General features: G+C 45.5%; 1 protein-coding gene across 7 annotated transcripts in view; it reads left to right on the forward strand.

Annotated features, from left to right (window-relative positions):
- The first annotated feature begins 353 nt into the window (after positions 1-353).
- Positions 354-25,939, forward strand: part of LOC111252867 (uncharacterized) — a 59,777-nt gene continuing 34,191 nt past the window's right edge. For 2 of the 7 annotated variants that reach the window (XR_002674387.2, XR_015330503.1), the window contains exons 1-3: positions 402-1,091; positions 2,570-5,927; positions 21,835-22,067. Coding sequence is in view for 4 of the 7 variants with exons in the window: in XM_086993381.1 (XP_086849507.1) it covers positions 4,007-5,927; positions 7,159-7,382 (2,145 nt within the window). In the remaining 3 variants the exon portion in view is untranslated. Of the gene's footprint in view, positions 374-400; positions 1,092-1,121; positions 1,262-2,569; positions 5,928-7,158; positions 8,623-21,834; positions 22,068-25,939 lie in introns of those variants that run through there. The other 5 variants (XM_086993381.1, XM_086993365.1, XM_086993376.1 and 2 more) reach the window with 5 other exon arrangements.

The following is a 25,939-nucleotide window of genomic DNA, read 5'->3' on the forward strand; positions in this document are numbered from 1 at the left end:
TCTCTTTATGGTATGCTCGCGTATCTACTACAGATAACTGGCTTGTTCATTTCGCTGGCGTTACCATTCCTTTAGTGCCGACACTTTTGGATATTTGTACGTGCATGGTAGTTATCTCCTTATCTGTACGCAGGTTGGCTAGAAGTCGCTGTTGATTGCATTTGTATCAGGTGCCAAGCGGCCTCATACATGTCCGTGTAACATCTACTGATGGCCGCGTACTTCATCGGAAATTCATAATTTCTGACTATTTGTCAGTCATGCAAATGGACATCTAGTTGGATAGGAAAACGTAACGTTTTCTAGTTTGTCCGTCCGTCCGTCTATGCGGTGTTTGTCACTCGTAGGACTCCTTCATTCATCAATGCAATGGGTCTGTAATAGCAAAAACAGCTGCGGCAGCAGTACTTTCAGTGTGGCCTTAGTTATTCATTTGTCATTATTGGTAAGCCTGTTGGTCCCTATTTCTGTCTCGCCCCCTCTCGCTGTAAATCCGTTTGTGCTAGTTGCGCGCTAGCGTCGGCCTTCTTGTAGTTGCTTGTTGTTGTCTGCGTTCCACTGTCAATAGCTCTCCTTGATCCCGGCCCGTCAGACAACAAAGGACTGACCAGTTAGGCGGCTTCCCGTTTGGTTTGAGCGTTTTCGGTGCGGTTCCCGCGTCTGCGAACGGACAACTAATGTTGTTACCCGTAGTGGCAGTCTTTGCCAATGGAACTGATGGGCTTTGTGCGCTGCCCGTTTGCTTAGCCGCTGTGTCCTGCTGCGCTGCCCATCAGTGATGACAGTCGCAATGGTGGTGGCAACGGTGCGGCGCTGCGATCGGCCAGGCCCTTTCCTGCGACAGCGCACGAACGATCCACTCTTGAGTCAGTTGGCTGGCTAAGTGGACGGTGACGGTGCCGGCCAGTTACTTTTTGTCAAGCCTATTGATTTTTGATAACACCTAGAAAAAGAGATAGGCGAAAAAAGAAAGTGAGACGACGACGACAAAAAAACAAGTAGAGTTATTACGGTGAGTGAGTGAGTGAGTGAGCGTACGGTTGGCATCGATACCAGTTCTAACAGTGGCAAGCCGGCACCCACCATCAGAGGTAAACATATTAGTCACTGTAGTTCGTAACGATATGTTAAGAGAGAAAGTGCTGCCAAAATGAATGTGACACACAGAAGTTACCAAGTAGCTAAGTTCAACAAAAGTGCATTAACACAGTTAATACCATATAACAAGCATTATCCATTAATAAGAAGCATTGATCCAATGGTACAGTTGGACAATCGTATCTCCAAAAGGATTCATTTTCTTTGCTTTAATTAACGATTGTAAAAGCTATGTGCTGCGACGATAACAACAAACCGTTGTACAACTTCGTATTGTTCTAAAACTAAACGGTATCTCGATGTGGCTATTACACGGATAGACTATACAATACTCTGTGCTCTACCGTTGTTGCTATTTTAATCTTGCCCTGCTCCCCCCCGACTTTTGGTAATGATAATGGCAATACTGAGTGAGATAATCCTGACCAAATTGTCACCTGAGGTCGCATAGTCGTCTAAAGGTGTTTGTGTGTGTGTGCGCGCGCGCGTATATATGTCCTAAATTCTTCCATGCTTTATATAATAGTGGTAGCCTTGCCCAACGCCCGCGGTCCCTCTAAACAGGCGTTATTACTTCGTTAATCGATTGCGTGCTTTTTTTTTTTATCTGATTGGCGTAACCGTCAGCGGACGGCGATGATAAGCGATAAGTAAAAACGGCGTTCGCTGGTCGGGTAAGACTGGCCTGTCGTTGTCTACTTGGGTGCTCCTTTGTGTTGGTCGGTCGGTCGGTCTGTCAGTCTATTGATGGGTCCGCTTATTGTGGCTTGTGGTGGGGGGGAGGGGGGAGGGGGGTGACAACACCAGCAGCAGTGGTAGGGAACACGCAATTAATGAAAATTGTAGGGAAAATTTTGTTCTAGTTATCTCTTTCTGTTAATGGCTGTTGAGGTCGACGAGACTTCAGCAGTAAGCATTTCTACTAATGGACAAAGTATGTGAAGCCGGCATGATGAAACATAGGAAAACTAGATTATTCAAGAGCTTGACAAAGGCTATACGAACCTGCACAGATTTTAGAAAAACTTAAGGGAGTACAATCATCGCTTGGATGCTGCTGAGGTTCGGATACTAGAGAGTGCGATGGGAATGTGCGGGTCTAGAATAAATCTTGGAATAGGTTCCTTTGTTTTGCTCATGCCGATCTGTCGTAGTTGTCAGCTGTCAGATAGGGCAACGGCGCAGGCCCGGCATTCGAGACACTTTACGTGCTATCATTGGCAGTATGCTTTGACAACCTATCTATGAATTTGCTCCTACTGCATCGTTATAAACTGAAGGCTCAAACGGGCTTACTTTACCTCAACTAGCGTTTGTTCTTTCTTGGATCCTGATGCCCCCGGTACGCTGGGAACATTTATCCCGCTACTCGTGTACTAGTTTTGTATCAATTACTGGACGTGTGACACTCAAAATGTTAGTACGTTTGTGTGTATATATCGTATATCAACGTATTTTTGGTTTGTTCCAGTATGTCACATCACCTGCAGCGCGGGCTTTACGCACCGCGATTCAGCACATCTCTATGGACACCAACAATACCAGTGAGCAAGTGAATGTGTAACAAAGAAGGGTGCGCGATCGATTCATGATGAGTTGAGTGATTGAGGTCATTCAACCGTTGAGGTCGTCCATGACGGTTGTCGTAATAAAAATGAATCGTTCCTATCTATTAGAACTTGTCAGAAACCATCAAGCATCCGGTTTTCAGTGATTCTTAACAAACTTCACTTCGTTTTCTGGATATCGTGCTAAACCCCTGTGGAGTCCGCGCGGATTTGGATACAACTCAGCTCAGATCAACCTTGTAGCGAACTGACTTCGGAACGTCGTCGTGGCATTTTGTAGCGATCAATCAAATGGCATGGGTCGCTTCGCTTGCGGTTTATTTGGCTACTTTTTGACGTTACAGGGAACGCTTCTACCCCATATAGTCTAACCCAGTCGCTATAAACTAAAGACCGTGGGTTGTAGGGTATCAAGCGACGGTGCAAAGGCCAAACTAGATGGAAGCCTTACAACGACTCCATTGACCAGACAAGACTAAACGAGACAGTGGATTGAAAAATGTACTCACATGACAAGCGCTCGGCGTCCAGTTCGATCTCCATGATTAACGAACACCGACAAGCAACATCTACAAACAGTTAACCATTATTACAGTCATATTATACATATTCAATGCGTTATTTCAATTGTACGCTCAAGCTTTATTGCGTTTATAAAAGCTGGCCTGGGGAAAGGCAAAGCAGATCGACAACTCGAACGACAATAAGATACGACGATTTAATCTTACCACACCTACCACCAGCTGTGCTAGCCCAAACTGTATTGCGGTTCACATTATGCATTTGGAGTTTTCCGAGACCAAACGTTACATAGTTACTTATGCAAGGAATCGGACCCCTACCTAGCATAAAATAATGCTATACTTCTATCACTGTGTATGGATTTTATGATTCGATCGACGGATTGGCAGCTTCCGAACGGTGAATATACGATGAGCCTAAATTACGCGCAGTTTAATCACAGCGTCTTGAATTACGTTATTGCTGACAATGTCTTTTTTTGGTTATCTGGAACCGGTACATAGTTCGCTCAACGATTGACCCAGAAGACAAACTAAAAATGAACATAATTTTCATAGAATTAAAAATTTGTCTGCGTCATGGACTTTTCAACAGTACAAGCAGTTATGAAAGGGCATAGTAATTCAACGTTTAGTTCTGGCCCAGGCTTATCTTTCCCATTAGATCATAATGAACTTAGCCTAGACGCCTTGCTGACGCTGGATATAACTGCTAGTGATGTAAGCAGCTGGCGTAATGTGCTGTTTGTGCTCAATTCATGGTTTTTCGTCGACGCATAACATTAACGCGCAATCATACTGTTGACACAGGAGTTCGGCATGTCCCACCAAGTTCCGGAGCGTCCAGAGTCCACAATTAACGTCGTGGACGACAACACGCCGGAGAGTTCGTCCGCGAGCAACGGAAATGGCAGTGCCAGTCCGTACTTGGCTGTTTTCCAGGAGCCTAATGGTGCTCCAGACAGTTTGGCAGTTGGCGACCTTCCGTTGCCGACGAAACTTGGCTGGCCACTTTTTGCTGGCAACTACGCTGGCTTAAGCCTCTCACTGAAGGGATGCCATGAAATGGCGGATCGGTTTCAACTATTAAATAGCGCACTCCCATCAAACTTGAATAGTGGCCAACGTCTCGCGCTTCTGCGTACCGTAGCTGAAGCACAAGCGCAGGCTCAGAGCCAACTAGCTGGCTATGGTTCGATACAATTTATGCAGCATGCTGAACATACACTGCATAAAGCATATGAGGTGCCTTTCCGGATTCCTTTCGATGCCGCGGCCATGGGATGCCAGTACGTGAACAGTCTGGGACAGACAAGGCCTATTGTGGCACACCGAACGATGCCTCCGGCCCCACTGGAGTCAATCGTCTGTCAGCCAGCAGCTGTGAAACAGCCAACTTCAATCGATCAAGACCAGGGTACAAGTAGTAGTATTGGCGCTGGGGGCGCTGGAGGAGGCACGACACGTAAGCCCAATTGCGCTCGTTGCCGAAACCATGGCGTCAAGGTCGCTGTTCGAGGACACAAGAGGCATTGCCCAAGAAAGGATTGCGACTGCGAAAAATGTGAACTTATCAAAGAACGACAGGTGATCATGAAGAAGCAGGTAGCCCTTCGTCGACAACAGGAGCAAGATGAACAGCTACGCATCACAGCGGTACGTACGCTGCCCAACGTGTCGCAGGGTGGTGAAGCCTCAATACCCGAATCGGCCCCCCAAAGACTTTCTGCTCCGGTAACCTCAACCACTCCCACGTCCGTCTCAACCTCCGAGCTTTCTTCATCTCCTGTATTGACAATTTTGTCAAAAGCCATCGACCTAAAAGCATCTCAAGGCGACGTTATCAGCCCTGCAGATCCTGCTCGTTCGACGTTCTCACAAAGCCTGTCCAACACAACTGGCTGTCCTACCGGACCTATGCAGTGCGTACAAGACACACTGAATAAGAGCAAAAGACCAACTTCGCCTGCACAAACTTTTTATATGACTTTTCCTGGAGACACGCGGCCACTATCCATATCGTCACTGCTTGGGGGCAAAAAACGAGAATTATCGGAGAGTAGAAGTTCGTCATTACTCTCAGCCGAAAAATTAACAGAATCACGATTAGTGCGTTCCAGCCTTTCGGAGGATGCCTCGCAAAGCCCACGGTCTCGAAACGGCAGCCCATTAAATGGCAGCGGGTTTGTCTTGAATGCTCTCGTTCCCTTGATGCCCTCCAATGATAAGCTACGACGAAACGGCCCTCGTCAAGCTGTCGGTATCCCCAAATCTCCTGCTATGACTATGCTAACCAGCCTAGCCCGAGAGTTGAGTGGTACAGATAGTACTCTTGCTCAGACGTCCGACATGCCGGCGGCATTAGCAAGGTCGGTGGATATCGCCGTTCCAAATCCTGACCTTCGATGGGCTTATCTAACTAACCTAACGCCTTCTGGAAGTAACCATCCGTCAGGTAGTCGCTTGGATAGAAGGAACTCGTCGGATGGAACCGATGATGAGACTTTTGTCGCCCAATACGACACTCATCGCAGCACAACTAGGCAGTGCAACAGTAAGCCGGTTGAGGGAAAACGTCAGATTGGTCAAACTAAGCCTACCATGCAAGGCTCGACGTCGCCTGAGCTAGCATCTACTTCGCGCGGACTCCATATTACCTGCGATGTTTTACACTCCGATCTACCCCTAATTAAGCGGCGTCGTCTGCAACCCAGTCCCACTTCGGCCTTCTCCATACTCGGTGAGTTATCCCATTGCACACTTTGCGCGGAACTGAGTGTTCGCACTAGGTTCAATTATGATGCACTTCACGAAGCTATTGTCGCATCTTACGTTATACTGTACTCCATTTTGAAGTGCCGAGTACGTCAAATCTATCACCAAGCACTCGCGTGAGCCGAATTACGTTTTTGCCGGTTTAGAATGCGTACCACTCGTTTCTTCGACTCTAACCTTAGTAGAAAAACCTAAGCGTTAAATAACAGATTTATTTTTTTTTAGTACCCGTCAGATACGATTTGTTGTTTCCTAATTAATTAAGGGATGTTAACGACGCATTCGGCATGCAGACCGCTGCGTCTCGTTGGCTTGGTTTTAAAAGCTGGTTCGCTCAACATCGTGACTCTCGTTCCATCAAGCAAATACGTTAGTAATGTTATAAGAATATTAGCGCACTTTGCAGAATTTTCTGTTTTGTTCTCTGAGTAAACGAGACACTGGGATTGTTTTTTCGGGTTTGTCCAACCAACTTCTGCGATGCGTATATCGTCGCTGCAGCTTGTTCTATTGTAGTATATATTGTAGTGGCTAAATTAAATAAAACAGCCGTTTTAGGACTAGTTAATATCATTCGTATATAAGAACACGCAATGTGCGCTTCAACTCGGTAGATCTCCCATTATAGCGATATGTTTTCGGCTCTTTTGTTCCACTCTTAAGTTCGTGTCGTTTATAGTTTTTGCGAGGACTAGGTTCATGTAGAGTTTTGACAGTTGCAATGGCTACGATACGCATGTATCAGCTACATCATTACAATTATTCTATACTCTAACTAACGCTAGCTGGAAGTATTCATGGTTTAGTTCTTAGAATGGGGTCTCTACCGTGAAGGCTGTCCACCTGCTGTATTGTTGCTTCTTGTCATTTAATCGTTCTCTGGGTACTTGGTACGTACACGATAAATGGCTAACTGAACGCTGCAAGGTGCGTGTGGCGCAATTTCTGACTGTCTCCACATAGACAACTAGGTATTCCCCATTTTGCCCCTTCCAGCAAATGGCCGTAGTGCGCCGCTAGCTCCATTGCCACTTTCGATGCGGATCTTAGCTAGCGTTTACTTAGCCATCGTAATCGTCCTGGGTGTTCGTGAAGCCTACCATGAAGCTCCCTTGAGTAGATATTGGCGGAACGTGTATAGTCTGGTATAGTCTGATAGATAAGCTCTAAATATAGTCTTGTGCTGGAAATTTCAGCTGCCGCTAACATGTACTGCTTGGTTGTCCTGCAACCACCATTGCTATCGCGGCTAACATCGACGACCCCGCTTTCCTGCGTTCAACGCCTCGCCGGTTGTCTTGCAGCACTTGTCTTGCCTAGGACTCTCGCCTGCAGATACTGGACAGAACTGAATTTCTGCTGCATAGCGACTGGTAGAGGGAGTTTGTTTGCCACCTCGCTTGACACTTACCACACGTGACTGGTGGGTGCCGTCGAGCGGGTGAGTGTGGGTAAAATAACCGTCTCGGTTGCATTACCGCTGCAGTGGTAGAGCGAAAGCGCCTTCGAGCCGATGTTGGGGTGGTGGGAGTCGGTTGGGTGAGCGGGCGGCGCTTTAAACTCGGCCGAAGCCAGACTTTGAATTGCCGAGCGACAGACACAGTGCAGCAGTTGAATACGGCCGCGTCGTTGGAAGGGACCACCGTCGGTCGTCTGGCGACGGCGAGAATAACAACAGAGTCGTCGACAACAACCACGCCAGCAGGGACCTAGCTGAATTTTCTATAAGATAGAGGGGTGGGGAGGTAATCGGACGATGATGCGGCCAACTAGCGGAAGAGCGAGGGAAAACATTAAAAGGCTGCGCAACTCCCTTCCAGCCCAGTCTCACTCAGCTTGTTTAGCTCGGTCCCTTCCGTATTGTACTGTGTAGTTGCTCCTAACTCCTAGTTGTTGCTTAGCTCCTTTATCTTGGCGTTCCTCAGCGCTACGATCATCACCTTGGGTTACCTTTTAGAATTCCCCCTAACAGCTAAATCCTCTTTCTGCTACCAACGTAGTGCTATGATCCTAAGTGCTACTGCTGTTACTACAAGCAGCTTTGTGCTTTTCTTGTTGGAAAGAACTGCTGGGCAGTGGCTGCTGGTCCGCAGGAAGTGGACGACGGGTGGGCTACGCGCTACACTCGATACGTTCTTTTGCGATGGCATTTTACGGCGCACGAGTAATGCACCGAGCATTGAGTACCGAGCTTCTTTTGACAGAGGCGGCAAAACGTTGTTCGGAACAGAAGTGGGGTGTACGGCTCGGTATATAGGAGCCTAAAAATGGGACTCGTGGGAACCTTGGTTTACGGAAACGGTTTCGGGGGGGCTAGTGGAAATAGGAGTGACGGTTGAAAAGACGGCGAGGACGAAAAGGAGGAGAAGTGAAAAGAAGAGGAGTCGACGTGGTCGTCTCCGCCGTTGGAGGGCAACAGCTAACTGCGGCAGCAGTGTCAGCCTGCTCTGTAAAACTAAGCCTTACTTGTTATGGCGCAGGCTGCCAGAAAAGGAGATGGACGTTGAGAAGGGCCACAGTTGCGACAGCCATAGTCAAAGACAGAGCGAGGAATAATACAGAGGGGCAAGGCTGGCCTGTCGCTCAATTCGTCGCTAACTCAGTGGCTATCTCCGTCCTAAAGCTATCAATATAAAAATCAGCTATTTTTAACTAAAATGACTATTATCATTATTATATATATATATATATATATATATATATAAATGCATTTTTTGTTTACAAAATCAATATTTTAATATGAATAATTATAGGATCTTTTTGTTTGAATAATTTAATAATTACCAAAGGAATAAAACGCGGATTTTTCGCTGCTACCGAAAGTGCCGGCTCGTCAACTGACAAAAAGGTCTCAGGTAACCCGAAATACGGTAATGGGATTGGCTAGTGATGGTTAACCTGCGGGGTAACATCGTTGGGTGGCATTATTGCAACTATTGTCACTGATATAGGTCGATGTGATGGTTGCGTCCTTCCATCGAGTGATAGGGTGTATGGTTATTGCACAGCCCACTTCGGTACAATAAGGTCGCTCACTGCTAGCTGACCGGCCAAGTGAGCTCTAGTTTCGGCACCAATGCTACTGGTCGGCACAGCACTTCCTTCAGCTTTTGGCCAACGTCAAGATCGTTTATCTCGGACCTCGGCAGGACGACGTCGAGCAAAATTCGAGCTTTCAATCGCCCGATGGCGTTTCGATCTTTTGCCTTCGACGGTCGCCTCCGCGACCTTCTGCACTTTGCTCTCCTTCCCACCTACCCAGCGGTAGCTAGGCCGGTGTTTCTGCATAGCGCAACGGTCCTTGCACTCATGAATGGATGGGATGACACGTTGCTAGTCGAAATAGGTCGCTAACGTAAAAGTGGCCAGAATGGGCAGAAGGTGTTCAGGTCCGTCGGAGCATCAAAGGCCGTTTGCCACTGCACTAGACGTGTATGTTCGTTCACAGAGAAACACTTGAAAGGGAGGTTGCTTCTTGCTTATATCGCAGGATAAGCCGATATAGCTGGTGCAGTAGTGAAGATGCGGGCTATACGACGGAGGCACCAGCAACAGCAATTTGAACAGAGACTAATTATGTATTAGGTTCGTACCTGTCCTTTTCAATAAGATGAAAAAAAACCGTAATAAAGCACAAAATTGGAAATTGTTTTTGAGTAAAATGCCTGATCAGATAAGAGGATCACCTTAATAGGATAAAATATGTCATTTTATGTAATTTTTATGATTTATTTTACGGCTGTATGTATATTACCTAGCTAATTAGCACCTATAGAAAAGCTCAAGAAAATTTCAGGAGTGATGCATCGCATGCCTGTTTAATAAATATATGCTACCTAGTATCGTGTACACCGTACATTTTATATAATATTATAGGAGCCAAAAGATATAAACGCAACTAACAAATGTACGCTGCATTCTGCTCGTGCAGGTGGCCAATTTGTCAGAATGGCAAAAAGTGCATTCGTAAGTCCTGCAAATTTCATTTTTATCGACATTCAGTGGTTACGATCACCATAATGCTACATATGTATCTCCCTTTGTATATATGGCCAAGCCATTTATGGCGCTCTTATTGGTTAGTGCTCAGAAAGGAGAAAGATTCAACTGGTTTTAAGTAGCTGAATCGCATACTTACACAGTAAGAATACAGGTAAATTTGCTTCCTTTTATGCGTCACTTAATGCAAGTTGGATAGTCTGCAAACTCAGCTTTTTTCTTAGGCACTCGCTCACCCCTTCATCGACACGGGTGCAGAGATGTCTATGTCGATTTTTTTCTCCTTCAAAGATTTGCGACGCACGCTTTCGCCTGTTTATTATACATTAACATTTTTTTTGTGCCTCCAATTTCTGCTACTGCCGCAGCTGCTGTAGCTGATTCTGCCATCGCCATTAGCATCCACTACTTTTCAGCAGATTTCTCTGCTTGAACGACGTCAGTCCACGCAGTACGTCGAAGTACGCTGGCTGCATCTACCTCAGTTAAATATTATAATAAATTTCTATATGTGTGTCTATCCAACTGCAGTGTGTGTATGTGTATGTATCGGAGACAGCGGATGTGTGGCAGACTGACTCATAACAGTAGCCGTGGTTGATGTAGTCTTAGTAGAGAGAGAAACTACTCACCAACTTCGCCGTGGGCGCACATGGAGCGTATGGCAAATAAGTAGGGCGCCGTCCCAGAGCAAGTGCTTCTGGGGGCGTACAGAGAAGGGACATTGAGAGAATGAGAGTAAGGAAGGGAATTTAGGTTATAACGCTAGAACGAAAGGGCGTGAATGGTCCCCTCTAACTTCCCCGCTCTAGAGACGCTCGCACTCAACGAAGACACTTAATTATTGCGAAACAGGATACACCACGACGAGCCCACCCCACCAAGATGCTTACTGTCTCCATCCGCGTACTACCTACGTCTCTGTCTTTCCTCAGAATGGGGGAGCCTTGAGCCAAATCGCTTGCGAACTGTAGTGCGTAAGGAGCAGAAGAGATACTGCTGTCGCCGCCGCCACCGCTCTAGCGGCTGGCCTCGATGACCCCAAATATGCAAAGGGATAAGGGGAAACTTGGCGGGGTGGAAGAAGCCGCTAGTTCCCCTGGGGAGGTAGGTTGATCCAAGTTGAACGGCAGAGCACGCGAAGAAGACAGCAGAGAGTGACGGAGAAATTTTCTAAAGTTTACTATTTCTATAGCTACTGCTAGTGCTGGTGCTCGTACAACTCAACGCTGTCGCCACGGCTGCTGCTGCCGCACCTCCGTCGCCGCCTGCACCCCTGCTCCTGAAACTGAGATACTGCAACGCTGAAATGAGCAGTAAGCGCTGAGCGCCGACGCTGTGCCGCGGTACTTGGGTTGGATAGCACTCTGGCTAGTTGGGTGGCTGACTGGCGGCCCAAACTTGGCCCGGTCGTTCGGCGTTGGGTTAAGCAATGAATCGTAGGATTGCAAGGCACAGGCAGAAGTGTGGAGAGAAATCGGAGATGGAAACAGTGGAGGAAAGATTGGAGGGAAGCGAGGATTGGAAGTGGGGACTGGTGAGAACAGAACGAAGGAGGAGAACAAGGAATAGCTGAGCTTTACCCAATGCCAGGCAAATAAAACGCATGCGAATGAGCAGGCAGCATAGGGCGCGGGTTGATGTCGGCGTAAGACAGATTAAAATAAAGCACTTTACCGCATCAAGCGAACGATAAAGAGGAGGAAATGGTCGAAACTTGTACATTAAAAAGAGCAAACTTGCTTATAGAGGCAGCGAACTTCGGGGTAATCTAAAGTAGTACAGTATCGAAGGGGGTGTGTATGCATATATGTATTCGTATGTGTGTTTGGATGTTGAGACGCTCATTGTGATGACTATTAAATATATATATATTTGATGATTCGTACGTCTGTATATATGTGGCTTTGAGTCCGCGTCTTTGGGATCGTCTGTAATGGACTAATCCTCTGCTGTCTGAAATAACAACGTTCTCGAAATTTTTCGAGACATATGGCCGACGATGGTCTTGCTCTAGTTGCAATGGTAATCTCAGTAATTGCTGCTTTTGCCGTCGTTCTTACTAAATAAGGAACGATTCCAGGGCAGACGAAGTTTGCAGAGGTCGACGGTTATGGGAAAACTTCTGGTTAAGAGTATTTTCATTATCAGCGTCGCCAAAACGTTATTAAGCTGGCAATATAACAGCAGAAAAAGCACACTCCGTTGAGTTCCCACTGACCAGCTCTATCAGCGGTGTTCTCTCAAGTGGCAAATTGTGCTCGTTAGCTGCTGTTTCCTTTGATTTGTCATGCGAAAATATTCAGTGGATGTCATCACAGCGTCGACGAGCTTTACACAGTGAGGGTCACTTGCCGTTACCACCATAGATAGACTAGTTTATATTGAACGTGATGTTTGACAGCCAATTCAGCTGTTAGTATCAGCAGAAGCTCAGTAGGCTTTATTGCCCTACGCTGCGTTTCGTAAATGCGGGCTGGGCTGCTCAATCCTCGGAGAACGAGCCGAGCGAAAAAAGTGCCTCGTTGTTTCAGTTGTTAAAAAAAGTGTCCAAGTACCAGTGATTGTTGGACGGGATTGTGTCTATGTTATAGCCCGAATCCCCCGGCATAGTCTGGCATGAATAGCCCCCGGCAGCGAAAGCCGCCGCCGCCACAGCAGCAGCGGCTTTCGCTGCCGTGAACAAAAAGAACCTGGTACCGCTGATGTTGGGGCTCAAATCGAAGACACCTTGGACGTCGACGAAACTATTGCGTCGCTGTACCAATACAGCTCTTGCCGTTTCTGCTTCTTAGGTCTTGTTGCTGCTGCTGAAACGATAATGGCCACGACGTGTCATGCTTAGATAGGCATGTCGTCGCTTCATGTTTCGCAGTACATTAATATATTTCCGCTCACTCAGTTTATGCCTAAATAGCTAGCCAGATAACCTAACCTGTCTGCTTTGACTAAAATCGTCTTCTGTAAGCCGGCACTATAGATCGAACCGGCGTTCGCTTATGGCCTTAGCGATGCCAATAGCAACAACCGGTTTCATCAGACGGTCGCTCATAGTGGCTCCTTGTAGTTGCTTTATTTTCCCATCCTCGTAACATATGGCTACGCAGTCGTGGTTTTAACGCCGTCTTGCCGATAGTTTGCTCATCATTCGAGCACATGTTCCTACTATAGCGCTCTTGTGACCGCATAGGGTTTAGCACTTACTAGATTAGTAACTTGCGATAGAATTACTTAAATCTATAAGAAGTTTATGCAAACACAATTGAAGCATGCTAACTAGGGATGGTATGCGACAGCTTGCTTTTGGTACCTGTTACCGGTTTGTGGTAAGTCATTTGTGCAGCTGCTGCTGCTACTGCCTCCTCCACAGGATCTTTTTTGCTGGATTTACGTCCATGTGCAATTTGATCTTCAAATTGCCATTTTGTGGAGCGGCAAAGAGGGCAAGTAAACGTGTGTGACAACTGAGCCGCTATACAATCCCACAGCAAATGTGTTTGTCAGAAGGACTAGCTACTGAGTGTCCTAGCAAAAATTCTAAATTTTGTGCTAAGAAAAAAATTTCTTGTCTATAATGATCAATGGACGGATGGACAAGCATACGTATAAGTACAATATTGCTTTATACAAGACGGCTATCACTGGATTGGTGAACTGGTGTGTAAATCACCCTAGAGCGAAAGCCTCTCATTATCAAAGGCTCAATGACAATTTAATCAATATCGAGTTGCCCAGTCTAAACGAAAAAGATATGTATGAATTTTCTGTCAGCCACTGCTTGTTCGAACCCATTTGGCCGTACAAAATTATGACGCCCTACCACTGGTCGATATTCCCTCTGTATTTGCGCAAATCGTTTGCTCTAATAGGGCTCAGTGGTCTTCCTAAGCAGATCACAAGGTATTCAGCAAATTGAACACTGCGATTTGTCGAGCGTGTCCGAGCTAAAGGCATGACTCGTTTTTGCCCTATTGGACAACTCCTGGCGCTGAGATTCAGGTAAAAGAAACATGTATCATGCTGTGGAGGCTGACAACGTCGACATTGACGCTAAGCATCCAGTTGTTCAATATAGTATCAAGAGTAATAATTAAAGCACGCAATCCTGATAATGCTTGCGCTTCACGTCGTGTTGAAATAGGTGTTTATAGTGCGTATATCCGGCAGGAGGCTATTTCATAGTTTCCATAGGTTTCATAGTTCATCTATGGCGATTTTTGGTATGCGTATTGAAGAGAACGCTCTGATCTATTTTCTACGCGTCTATACGACGTATAAACGTCAGAGCGAACGCTAGGAAGTGTGTTGTACGAGGAGCGTTGAAACAATCCGGAACAACTTAATCTCTACGACAGCTGGCCGGCTGCCAGCTGCTAGAATAAACAGATTTTTCCAGCCGGTTAGAAGAATCGATAAGATACTCCCGTGGGTCGACCAAGCGAGCCAAGCAGACGAATAAGCACCTGACTTCTAGTACCTAAAGAACCGTTCAGTGGTTTGTACTCCTAGATAAGCAGTTAGCCGCTGGTAACGTTCGACCAAATGTCTTTAACAAGAGCTTTTTGTTGTCGCCGTCATTGTCTTTGTTGCTGTTGCCGCTGCTATGCATATGTCTTATATATGAATCGAATTTTATTGTTAGAAATGTATGTACTACCATCTGGCCGACGTAACTGTGTCGAAAGGGGTACTCGGAAATGGTCGCTATCCCCATTGACAAAGGGAACAACAGCAACTAGTGGAAGAAACACAAGCTAAGCCTATTTGATTTATTAGACTCACACGCACCGGACAGATAATCCTTCGAGTGACGGCAAGCAACTATCGCAAAAATAGCAAATGAACTTTCTCATTCTATTAGCTATCGGATATTATTGGCATGAAATAAACACCAGCTGCAGCAGTAGGCGTAGGCCCATTGCTGACCCGGTCTTCAAGCGCTGACGCTCCTACTGGGACTGCAGCCGCTGTCGTCGTTGGCTCCAAGGAAAATGTGAACAATGAGCTTTCGTCGTACGAACTAGCCACCAATAACAGCCAGCCGACGGCCAGCAATTGCTTCGGTCACGTAACGTAACGCAAGACTGAACAGCTGGCTGACATCCCTAGTGCATGACACGGCACCGCCGTTGACTAGCTCTGACACTAGCGCGTGTTTAGCCGGCCTTATAGTATAGTATTTTCTAAATTTATTTACGTATATACGTCCATATTCATGATATGTACCTGAGTTATCTACTGGGCCTGTTTATTCATAGCGGGGGGTCCACGTTTTAGTTGGCAGTTTCTAGTCGCTCGGTTGAAAGCGATTTTCGGCATTTTTCGTTCCGATTCTTTGCTTGGCTTATCATGAGACAGCAGATAAAAATTTCCTCGGCCTCCATGATTCGAGAGCCCCCGACACCTCGGACGACGTTGCGCTATAAACCATAGTAGACCGCTGTATATATGTACTGACTATGCTAAGGCAACTACTTTGGCACTGTTGTTACGTAGTATTTGTACGATAGTGAACGCTTTGTTTGTGTCGTTGCAGTCGACAGAAAAATTCTCGGACCACAGTTCTACGCATTTTACGTGAGCTGGATTTACGTAGTGGATACATGAAGTGTAAATCGTATGAATAAACGTTTTGGCGAACTGTTGTTTGTATCAGTCAGTTTTGAACTTCGGCTATCTGAGAGACAATAGGAAAGTAGGATGAAGGTGGGAGACGATATTGCTGAAGTAAACGACGCAACCTGCCAATGAGAAACAATGATATTGTATCAGAGTCCAAATCAAAAGTATACATGCCGATCCAGCACTACGTGATGCTGCCAACGACATACACTGCACGACGGGTATGTGCAAATAAGTAAACATACAGATTACTATAATAATGTACAAATAGATAAGAGTTAATCATACATTTTGTCCATTAAGTAACGCTAGAAACTCTGCATTACGCAGTATCTAGCAGCGTAAGAACAAATACTTATAAAAATAATTTGCTTTCTATTGAAATCTTAAGATATCGGCCGTCAAAAACAGCACCGATCGACATTGTCTACTGCCAGTAAGTCAACTTCAACGGTCAATTTTTAGAACGGTGCAACGTCAGATATCGCTTGCTGCCAGCAACAGTTCCGCTCCCTGAATGCCGAATCTCTCATTTTATATACTTTGTTCGACCAAACGCGCTCAGTTTGAAACTAACAGAACCGTGAACACAGCTTGGTCGTTCTCATACTTTCGCGTACTACCCACATGTGGGGGGTCAGTCTCTGACCATGTGAGATCTAAAACGTCATCCATATATCTACGAAACGATTTGTCCTAATCGAAAATAATGGCATCTGTTAATGAGCAGCAGCGTAAATCTGGACGCTAACAATGCTTTGCTCCAGTCGTTTTCATTGGACTTTTCCCCCCTTCCTTGATAGTCTTCTGTGCGGCACCTCTGTTATTCTACGCAGCTAGAAGGTTTTATTGGGGTTTACCAAGGCCGTTCGTTTAGAATTTAGCTTGTTTATGCTGCTGACAGCATGCAGCACTCCGTGAAGTGATATCGGTAACGTGGTCGAGGCTTTCTGCTGTTTTTGTTGATGTTTGTGTCGTCTCGAGTAGTCCGACGTAAACATAGCGAACATACTGGATCGTTCCTTGGGTTATTGGTTACTCTTATCAATATGCTCCTGCATTACATAGCAGTTCTATTGTCAAATTATTTCTACTGACGGATAGTTAGTCATAAATTACTACTCGTCGAAGCGAAGCCAGTTATTATCGTTCAGAATGGTTAGCCTATCGTTCCTGTCTTGGGGCTAACGTCCTCTGCTGCTAGGACTCGGGCTCGAGTCCCGTTTTACGACGCATGCTTTATACTGTATAATATGTAGGAAATCATACTCCAGTAGGTTGCAACAGATAAGCAAAATTATCGTTTATCAGTCAAACAGTTAAATAAGGCACTGCTCATCCCAAGCTGCTGAGATTACTTCCATCCGTTCCACTTATTATCTGCTCGCAGACTAACTATCCGGTACTGACATCGTTTTACAGAAACTGACGTTTTTCGTCATTTCGGCCTTACGCTAAATAACAGCGATCATAAGCTTATATAAGGCATAGCGACCTCTTCAGAGCATGTCTCTTATAGGTGTTCGACAGTGTAACTTACGCTTTGTCGGGTATGTAAGTGTTAGACATGATGAGCGGGTCATAAAAGCTGACAGCATCGGCAGTGCCAGTAGCAGTCTATTGGTGCTAGTAAGTTGGCCGTTGCTCGTTTGCCAGCGAAGCAGCATCGCCGGTAATTCCTGTCTGAATTATCATATGCCAGTCATCAAGTCCTAAAGGATATATTCTTATGTAGTTTAGGATTCGTTATAGCGATGTCGGTTGGACCTAACTTAAACTTTTATACTACCTGAACTAAATAGAACCGACGAAGTGTTATTGGTTTGAACACTATATGCGATCTAAATGCAATTTCTAAGTTGTACTATTACAAAGTACATACTATTGTTTCTGTTGCGATCAGTTATGCAATGATGCTGTAGGAATGAGTCAGCATTTTGTGCGCATGCTCCCTCTTTGGCAAAGAACGCTGAGCCATGCCTCGACGGCAGACAAAGCGGTATGTGGTCTTAGCGGGTGAGCCTGGTCCAGGATGTCTGTATTCGCCGCGCCGTACCCTTACAGCCTGTAGGAACGTCGTAGCTAGTCCTCAAGCGCTAGACATCCTCCCACCCAGCGGAGCGTAACGGCTGATACTGCAAGGCATGCGCGCGGGACTTCGCAATGTTTGTCTCTGAACGAGTTCACTGAGATTCGCTTCAGTGGGCGCGTTTGCTCGCTTGTCATCGGAACTCCCTGGGGATCAGACGGGAAGAATGCTGAGGATCCCATCCGACGCCACTGTTTGTATGCTATACCCACATGGTGTGCCTATTGCACATTTGTGTATTGCAAGTGCTGTTGTTCGTGGGCGCCCCTTTGAGCGTCTGGGTCTTTTATAAATTGTAATGAGTGTATCTATCCACAGTTCAGAGAACGCGTTTAGTTCCACTGAGCGTCGATTAAAGGCCCCACTCCCAGTGTCGTAAGGTCTGTAGCCGCTGCGACCACGATCGCCCCTTCAGTCACCCTAGGTGTGCCGCTCCAGGCACTCGATCCAAACGCTCCTGTTATTCAATTTATGTTGCGACACATACAAGAATCATACATCGACTTTAGCGATAGCATCAGTACTCTAGTGATGCTGACTCGCTGCCTCATAATGCTGGCCACCGAATAAGCGTCGTGTCCGCAAGGACACCTCTTTCGCTCGGTCGTTCGTTGCAATCGCTTACAAGCAGTTATGCGATCTGCAAACCAATCGGTGCGTCCTTTGCTACACGACGCCACTACGCGACGATGATGTACACTTACAATGCATGTATCTGTGCGATCTGTGTCAGGCTGACTGGTTCGGTACCCCCATTGGGATACGGAACGACGACTTCTACCATCATTGTGAGCGTTGGGTAAAGCGCACGTTCTAACATTAACAGTAACCGCAACGGATATGGAGAAAGAAAACGACCATATGAAGCTGAGCGCCTGCTCAACTATTACTATCCTTTCTACGGCATAAATATGACATATGGTCTTATTACATTGTATAATGTAACTAGATTTTCGTTAAGGCTGTAGTATTGCACGTAGCTGCCGTTTCCTCTTGAGATTTCAGGCAGCTGCTACGGCAGCGGTAATGGCGATCGTTAATGGTTGTGAGAGCTGCATCATGTTGTTGTCGTTACCAGCTTCGCATTGCATTTTAACGTAACAATCATAGCTACTCATGATGTAGCTGTGTACAGAAACGCATTGATACAACGTTCGGCGGAGAGACACGTGAGCAAGCCCACAAGATGCTTTAATGGGCTAAGTGCTGATACAACCTTGTCTCCTTGAGCATATGTCTCGTTTTGTAGGCCAAATTAGAAGGGAGGCGTATCGTCTAGGCTGATGAAAAAGGGAATTTGTCAGTCACGCGCCCTACTACAGCCTCAGATATTGTTGGGTTGCCCAATCAGCATGTCATATCGTGCACGACCAGCGCAAACGTGATAAGCTTCGGCGCATGTACCGTGCTGCTACACTCCATACACCCGAAATCAGTTGAACGTAACAAGTTGAAACACCCACACTAACCTTTGCTGGGTCAAGCATAGTCAGTTTTCTCCGACCAATATTAAGGTGGAATCTGCTCTCTACAGTATATATATAGTAGCGACGTTTTTTTCCTACGGCCCTTGGTGTTGGTGGGTATTCGCTGATTCGTTCAGGTGTTCAGCCGAATGCACGTCAATCAGAATCTGCCAACATCAAGGCTAGCCAGCATTACCGACTATGTCCATACCATTGCCGCCAACAGCCCTAGCTATAGAAAACAAAATCAAAGGCGAAAGCAATCAAAAAGCCAGCGGCAGCAATGAATCAACAAGCGAGCAAGATCGATTCTAATCGGTACTTTTCAGCAAACGCATTATCATATGGCCGCATGAATCGATCGACGACCGAAAGCCGTGACGGTTTCCAGCCACCAAGGCGTCACCACGAACGTCTGACGGCCAATTGTTTACATTACAGGGGCTCTCCTGCCCTTTTCCTTTTTTGACCTTTCTTTCTATCAGTTGTTCTTTTGTGCGGTTGTGGTAGCAGTGAGAAGCACTGCAACTGCAACACGATAATGGCACAGCTGGTGGATGAACATTGAAGCACTTCACGGCAACCTTAAACTTTTCATGTAAAATATATATATATATCAGCAACAATCATATACGATTGTTGCTTCCCTTCAAAGCAGTATTCGAAAATCGAATGAAAAAACAAACACTCAAGGCCCAGAGTAGCATTTACTGTTCTGTAAGAAATGACTTGCTCGCCTGATGTTCTCATTATCTTCATTATATATGTATGCTGGCTCAGTGCGTTCACCGTCCTCCCGTTGTCGTTAGCCTGCGTATCGTTCGAAGCTGCAGAAAAAGAAGAAACAAAAATCGGATCCGATGCGAAAAGAGAGAAAGCAAATGCGTACGGCAGTGCTGATAGCGGCGGGCTTGTTACGGCCTGCTTTTTTTTCCCAAGATCTTATATTCATTTTTTTTTCGCTTCTGATCATCTTATCTGATTGTTTGAGACTAGCTGACTGGCTGGCGACCGCTTTGTTTACTTACGGTTACTCGTAGAAACAGTTATCATCACGTGATGCGAGGCTGAACACGTGCATTGGACGGCACGTGTAGGGGGAACGCATCGTTTGCTATCTACGGTTTGCAGTTCGGGCGAACGTCGTTTTCTTCGCCGCCACTGGCTTTCAGCCACCAACGCGAATCATTCTTGGGATGCTTATGTTTCAGTTGTATGACCATAGCTACCGTTGCTGTTAGCGCAGGGATACCGAGGCTGGAGCAAATCTTATTCGCTCGAAGATCGAGGCGAGCTTCGATCTTCGAGCGAATTAACTCGATTTGAGTCGAAGCGTTTGCCCACTCTCTGCCAAGCCATTGACGTCCTCGTGTATTCTAGCTGGCTAGTTCTTGCTATGTCCCATAGCAAATATATTATTTTCCTCGTTCCCGCCGTCCTTTCCACCTTGGCTTTTTCATTCGTTTGTGTCAGACGATCAACAGAAGAAATCCTAACAGGCAAGGAAGCTTTTGAGAAGCTATCCTACTAGAAAGCGTTAACTGTATTGATCACACGCACACCTTCCAGCTAAGCGTTTGGTTGTCTGTCTTTGGTAGAGAGCAATGCGGCGGACTTGCGTTTTCTGTTACACTGAATGGGTGATACCGCAGTGATAGGACCTGTAGGATACATCTACGTACAGGAGCTACTAGAAGCAGGAGGTATTGTCTACATTGAGAAAGTCCTTGGACGAGGAAGGAGAGGATTCACCGGTTTCAACCGGTGATTTGTAAGATCTTCATCAATGTTTGATAGATATATATGTTTATCTTTTAATGCCTTTTATATGAACTGATTTAGTCGAGTGGAACTCTGTAAGTGCGCAAGGTACAAATCAATGAATAGAAATTATGTTGAACAAAATTTAGAATCACTTATATTAGATTGGGATATATCTATCTCGTCTATTCTTCGACAGTTATATTTGTTTGTGCTTCCCTCTGCGCGTGTTCCATCCGTGATAGCATAGTAATTGCTATGAACGGCTGGTACAGGAATATTTGCAACATTCGTTTTGTGGTGACGAATACTGATCTGTGTCTACACGGTCGTAGAGATACTCGGTTATATACAGTCGCCTTAACATGCCGCAGTAATGCCTGTTGGTAATGACTGCTGGAAAGGACACGGATATGTCCACCGCAACACACAGAAAAGATAGAGGTTACAACCCTCCATAGTACCACAACAATAACGTGTGTGGACGTAATAGGCCAGCTTTTCCAGATGTCAAAGATACTCATTCAGGCAATTTGGACAAACTCGATTCAGTTCTTCGGGGTCGTCCCACGATACGAACCATACAGTTGATCAGACTATTTAACGGTGGCAGTAGCTAAAACCAGCTTTTATGTAACTCCTTGCTAGCGACGAGGCTCGCAGACGACCTGAATTGTCGTTGTTGTTGTTGTCGCCGCCGCCGCCGCCACCACCTGTTCGCTTGAAACGCTCTCGATTTCTAGCACTTTTTATTCTTATTGTTGTCCGTCACCATTAGCCTCTCATCTGTTTATAACAGCCAGCCAGCCAGCCAGCCAACCCTAGCAGGATCTTGGGCTGTAAACACCCATAGCCCACCAAGTGATCACTTGATTTCTGATCCCGCTGCAAAACCCAGTTGTCAATGTTACAGCAATCGTTTATTTCAATTGCAGTCTTGCGGAACTTAACGAGCTACCACATGCCGCCCATCCCATGCCTGCGGCACCAAGCGCCTCCACCCCACTTTTTTTGTTACTTCGGCTAGTGCCAGATTGCGAACGTGAACCGCAGCGATACTAACAGAAGAAGCACAACGACCAAGCACGGACAGAGCGCGGCAAGAAGCGTTTCGTCTTCGTTTGTCACTTATTCCCTAGAGCTGAAACCCGTTACGAACGAAGCAGAGGTACGCGCGCATTACTAAGTGTATGGTATACGTAGTCGTCTAAGAATAAGCCACCTTCGTCTACGGAAAAAGCAAAACGGGAAAGATGCATTCCTTGTAACAGGTTTTTCCAATATCACCGTTATGCAAATCGTTGTATGATCAGCTAATCAGACAGGACGTCGCTGTGGCGAAACTTACATGCAAAACTGTAGCAAACGGCATAAATACGTTAAACATTCGATTGACGAGACATCGGGCCTACGTAGGAGCTTAATTGGTGGCCAAGCAAAAAAGACACGATCTTTGCCCCGCTTATCAGCATCAATGATTAAAAAAAAAAAACTGTATTTTTATTTAGATGAAATATGGCTTCTGTCGATCTTCGATTGGTGAACGAGTTTAAATCACGAAATAGATTGGAGAAAGAACGAGACATTTGCCTGAATCTCCTATTCTTATATACGGGTATTTTCTATACGTACTCTAGAAGTCGCTGATTCCCATATCAGGGTGAAACGCATGCGAATTCCCGTAGCAGAAATTAACTCCAATATAAGATTTGTTTCCTATGCCAGTAGTGATACCAACTTCTAATGTGTACTTTGTTTGGTGTTGCAAGATCGTTTTAGTTACTACGGCGCCACAGCTTTTTACTTTTCAGCTTCTTCAAACAGATATGGATGGCCGGTCAAAAAACGCTGCAGAAAAATATAAAAGTCTACATTATTTGTATCTTACTTATTATTTCTATTTTTTTCTATTATTATACCTTAACTAACAGTGTTCACATTGAGATCCCGCTCTGCCTTGACCATTGGATGATGGCTGTTAAGATGGTACCATTATTTCGTTTACCCTGGTTGGCTAGCAAACGGGACAACAAGTGGAAGGATTCAGCTATCGATAGCTGATGTCGCTCGCCCCCTTATCGTTAATCCTCTATCAATTCCTAGCCCCTATCCGAAACGTCTGTCACTTCAACAACCATTATTGTTACTATGGTTTCTATAATGAACGCCTTAATTACAATAGATAATACCTATCCTGCTAAAGCCGCTGACTACTATTAAACTTTTTCCACTATGTGTTAAAGGGAAGTAAATATAACGTTGCCGGTAGGTAAGGTCAGAGACGGAACATATGCTATTCTCTAGCTAGACTTCTGAAAATCGTATCAACAAAGAGTAGTAACATAGAAATGGGTTTGAAACACGAAGTAGTACTAATCAAGGATAGGAACTAAAAAATGGTGCATTTTTGGACCCAATCGACTTCTAATTTGGTGAGATTGGTCCATCTGTTATAATCTCGAGTGCGATGACTTCTATATCGTCGGTTAGTTCACTTATTGAAGTAGTAGCAGTAGCAATAACAACAACAAAAGGAAGAAAAGAAATTAGTCAAGCAATAACGATGAGGTTTCACCAGTAGTAGTGAACGGCAGTATCGAATGGTGCCAATTTCTGATTTGATTCTGAATAGACAGAGGAGTAGCGGAAAGAGATCGAAACGGGAAGTAACAGATCAGGAGCACTCCGCATTGTGCCGGCTCTCTATTATGAGCTGTGCATGATGACTGATCACAGAACCTCAATTCAACAGCAGCAAAAACTGACTGGATGACGCTTCTCCCAGCAGAACCCAGCGGTTCGAATAATTTTCTTAACTTCTTCCATCTGAAAGTTCACTATTCCAGTTTTACTATTTTTCGTTTTCCTGACGCTCAATTTGCTCATATGATTAACTTAACTTGATCGAAGTCAAACTGAAAACTGTCAAGCATAGCCCGGCTAGTGATAGAAACAATAATGATGACAGTAACGATGATAACAACAAGGAACCAGGGATAAAAATCGGCAAAATCTTTATTATTTTTCAAGAAGCCAGCAGATCATCATCATCGTCGCCGCATGATCATAGGCAGACCGTTCTTTGTTGATCGACGCTGACTGGCGGCCGGTGACGGCGAAGAGTATTCACGCCTGAAAAGTAAGCTCCCATGCACGACAAGTAACGACTCTCACAGGCTCGTGACTTCATTCACTCAGTTACGCTCGTGCATGCATCGAGGCATTGTGCAGGTTTTATGGACAAGCTATCCTCTGTTCATGCATACACAAATAACGTGCTTACTGGCAACATGTACAGCTGGGATCGTTAAACCCAAGCGACCCAGTGACGAATACGCCTGAAGCCAAAAGACCAGTGGTATCCATAAAGCGCAACGTAACTGGCCTGCCGACTTAACCAAATAACAAAGAGGCAGCTAGCTGCAAAGAGGCAGCTCTTTGCTAGTAGCTAGCTGCGACACCCCCAATAATAGCGGAATAGATCTGGCAGGCGATTGTGACGAGCTAGCTCTCTTGCTTCAATATAGTAGTCGAGTTTCTGCCGCTTGTTTGACAGGCTCATTTCAAGTGCGATCCACAGGTAGGCTAATGATAAACTGATTGTCCGGTCACCAGGACTCATGGTTTTACAAAGCTTGCATCTAATAATAGTGAATTTTCTTGAGCCGTTTGATTGGTTTGCCTCCTGAATCTTGAAGCGATCGATTTATCTCGAAAGCTAGAAGTTTATAAAAATGCTAGCCAATAATGATATATACCAACATGGTGGCCAGCTGGATTACTTACTGATTTATAACAATAACTCACGATGTCTGGCTAAACAAATGGGATAGGTGCCCAAGCCTATTTAAACGTTTTGTTTTGAGCAATATAATTAATAGTCAACTAAGTATCTGTGCTTGATTAATCGAAATAGGATGTGTTAGATGATGGCAAACGTTTCACAATAACGGCACGTTTACCACGATTTGTGATCATGTCAGTGACTTCAGACTTCAGTGAGCTCGAGGATAGTCGACGACAGAATATACCGTTGCAATCACCTTCATCCTGCTATCCGTATTTTTCTTATCGCAGAATATTGTTTAGACCGATAGAACCTGATGCTCAAAAAAAAATGCTGCAGTAACCCATCATGTAGCAACACCGCTGCTCACTATTAAATCTAGACGCTGACGATGATAACTATAGAAAGAAAAATTGATCTCCAATATAGTTCACTATACGAGAATTTGACGTCTATACGTGGCAATGCCTCCTTTATTACAAGCATATCATTGCTATTTTACACATGGCAGTCTCTGAACTGCTCGCATCGAGCTGCATGTATGACCTCTACTCTGTAGCCTAAAGAGCATAGACGATAGATGGAAGTAGAAATGTTACTGTTGCTCGAACGGCAGCATAGGTCACGCGGCGCTTGTATAGTAGCAGAATGACGGCGGTATTTCGTGAAAACTAGATTAATTTTATTGCCGTAGAGTAGTTAAGCTTTGCGCTGTGTCAGTACCATCGCTGCTCCTATTGCCGCTGCCTGTTTCCCGCAACATCGCCTAGCCAGCCAGTGAGCTCAGAGTTACTGTGATGACATTGTGTGCCTAGAAACATTTCGTTCCGGCCAGCTGGCTGACTATGCCCAATCGTGCCACCGCTCTGATGATCTCTACAATTACTATTTCCCGGACATTACAAGGCCGTATCGCGTAGATGGCTGCAAGCAGCGGTTAGGCTTCGATCTCGATCGTTTGTTAACACTGGTGACTAGTTGCCGGCAGTCGGCCACACCAGCAGTGAGGGCGGCCGCGGTCACGTCGATAGACAGACTCTCGATCATGATACCGCCGCTATTGTCCGTGCTCGGTTTTGTTGTTGTTGTTGCTGATGCTGTTGCATGAAGAAATCGAGTGCTTGCTTTTATGATGACGAGCATCGTATTGATTGGTCCGTTAGCTGATCCATCTGTCCGCCCATCAATCCATCATATAGCATTGTCCAACATCAACTATCGTCACCATCTCAGCCAATAGTTCGCCGTCGTAG

The sequence above is a fragment of the Varroa destructor genome, unplaced genomic scaffold (genome assembly GCF_002443255.2).
Source record: "Varroa destructor unplaced genomic scaffold, Vdes_3.0 BEIS01000001.1, whole genome shotgun sequence".
In the NCBI taxonomy this organism is placed as follows: Eukaryota; Metazoa; Arthropoda; class Arachnida; order Mesostigmata; family Varroidae; genus Varroa; species Varroa destructor.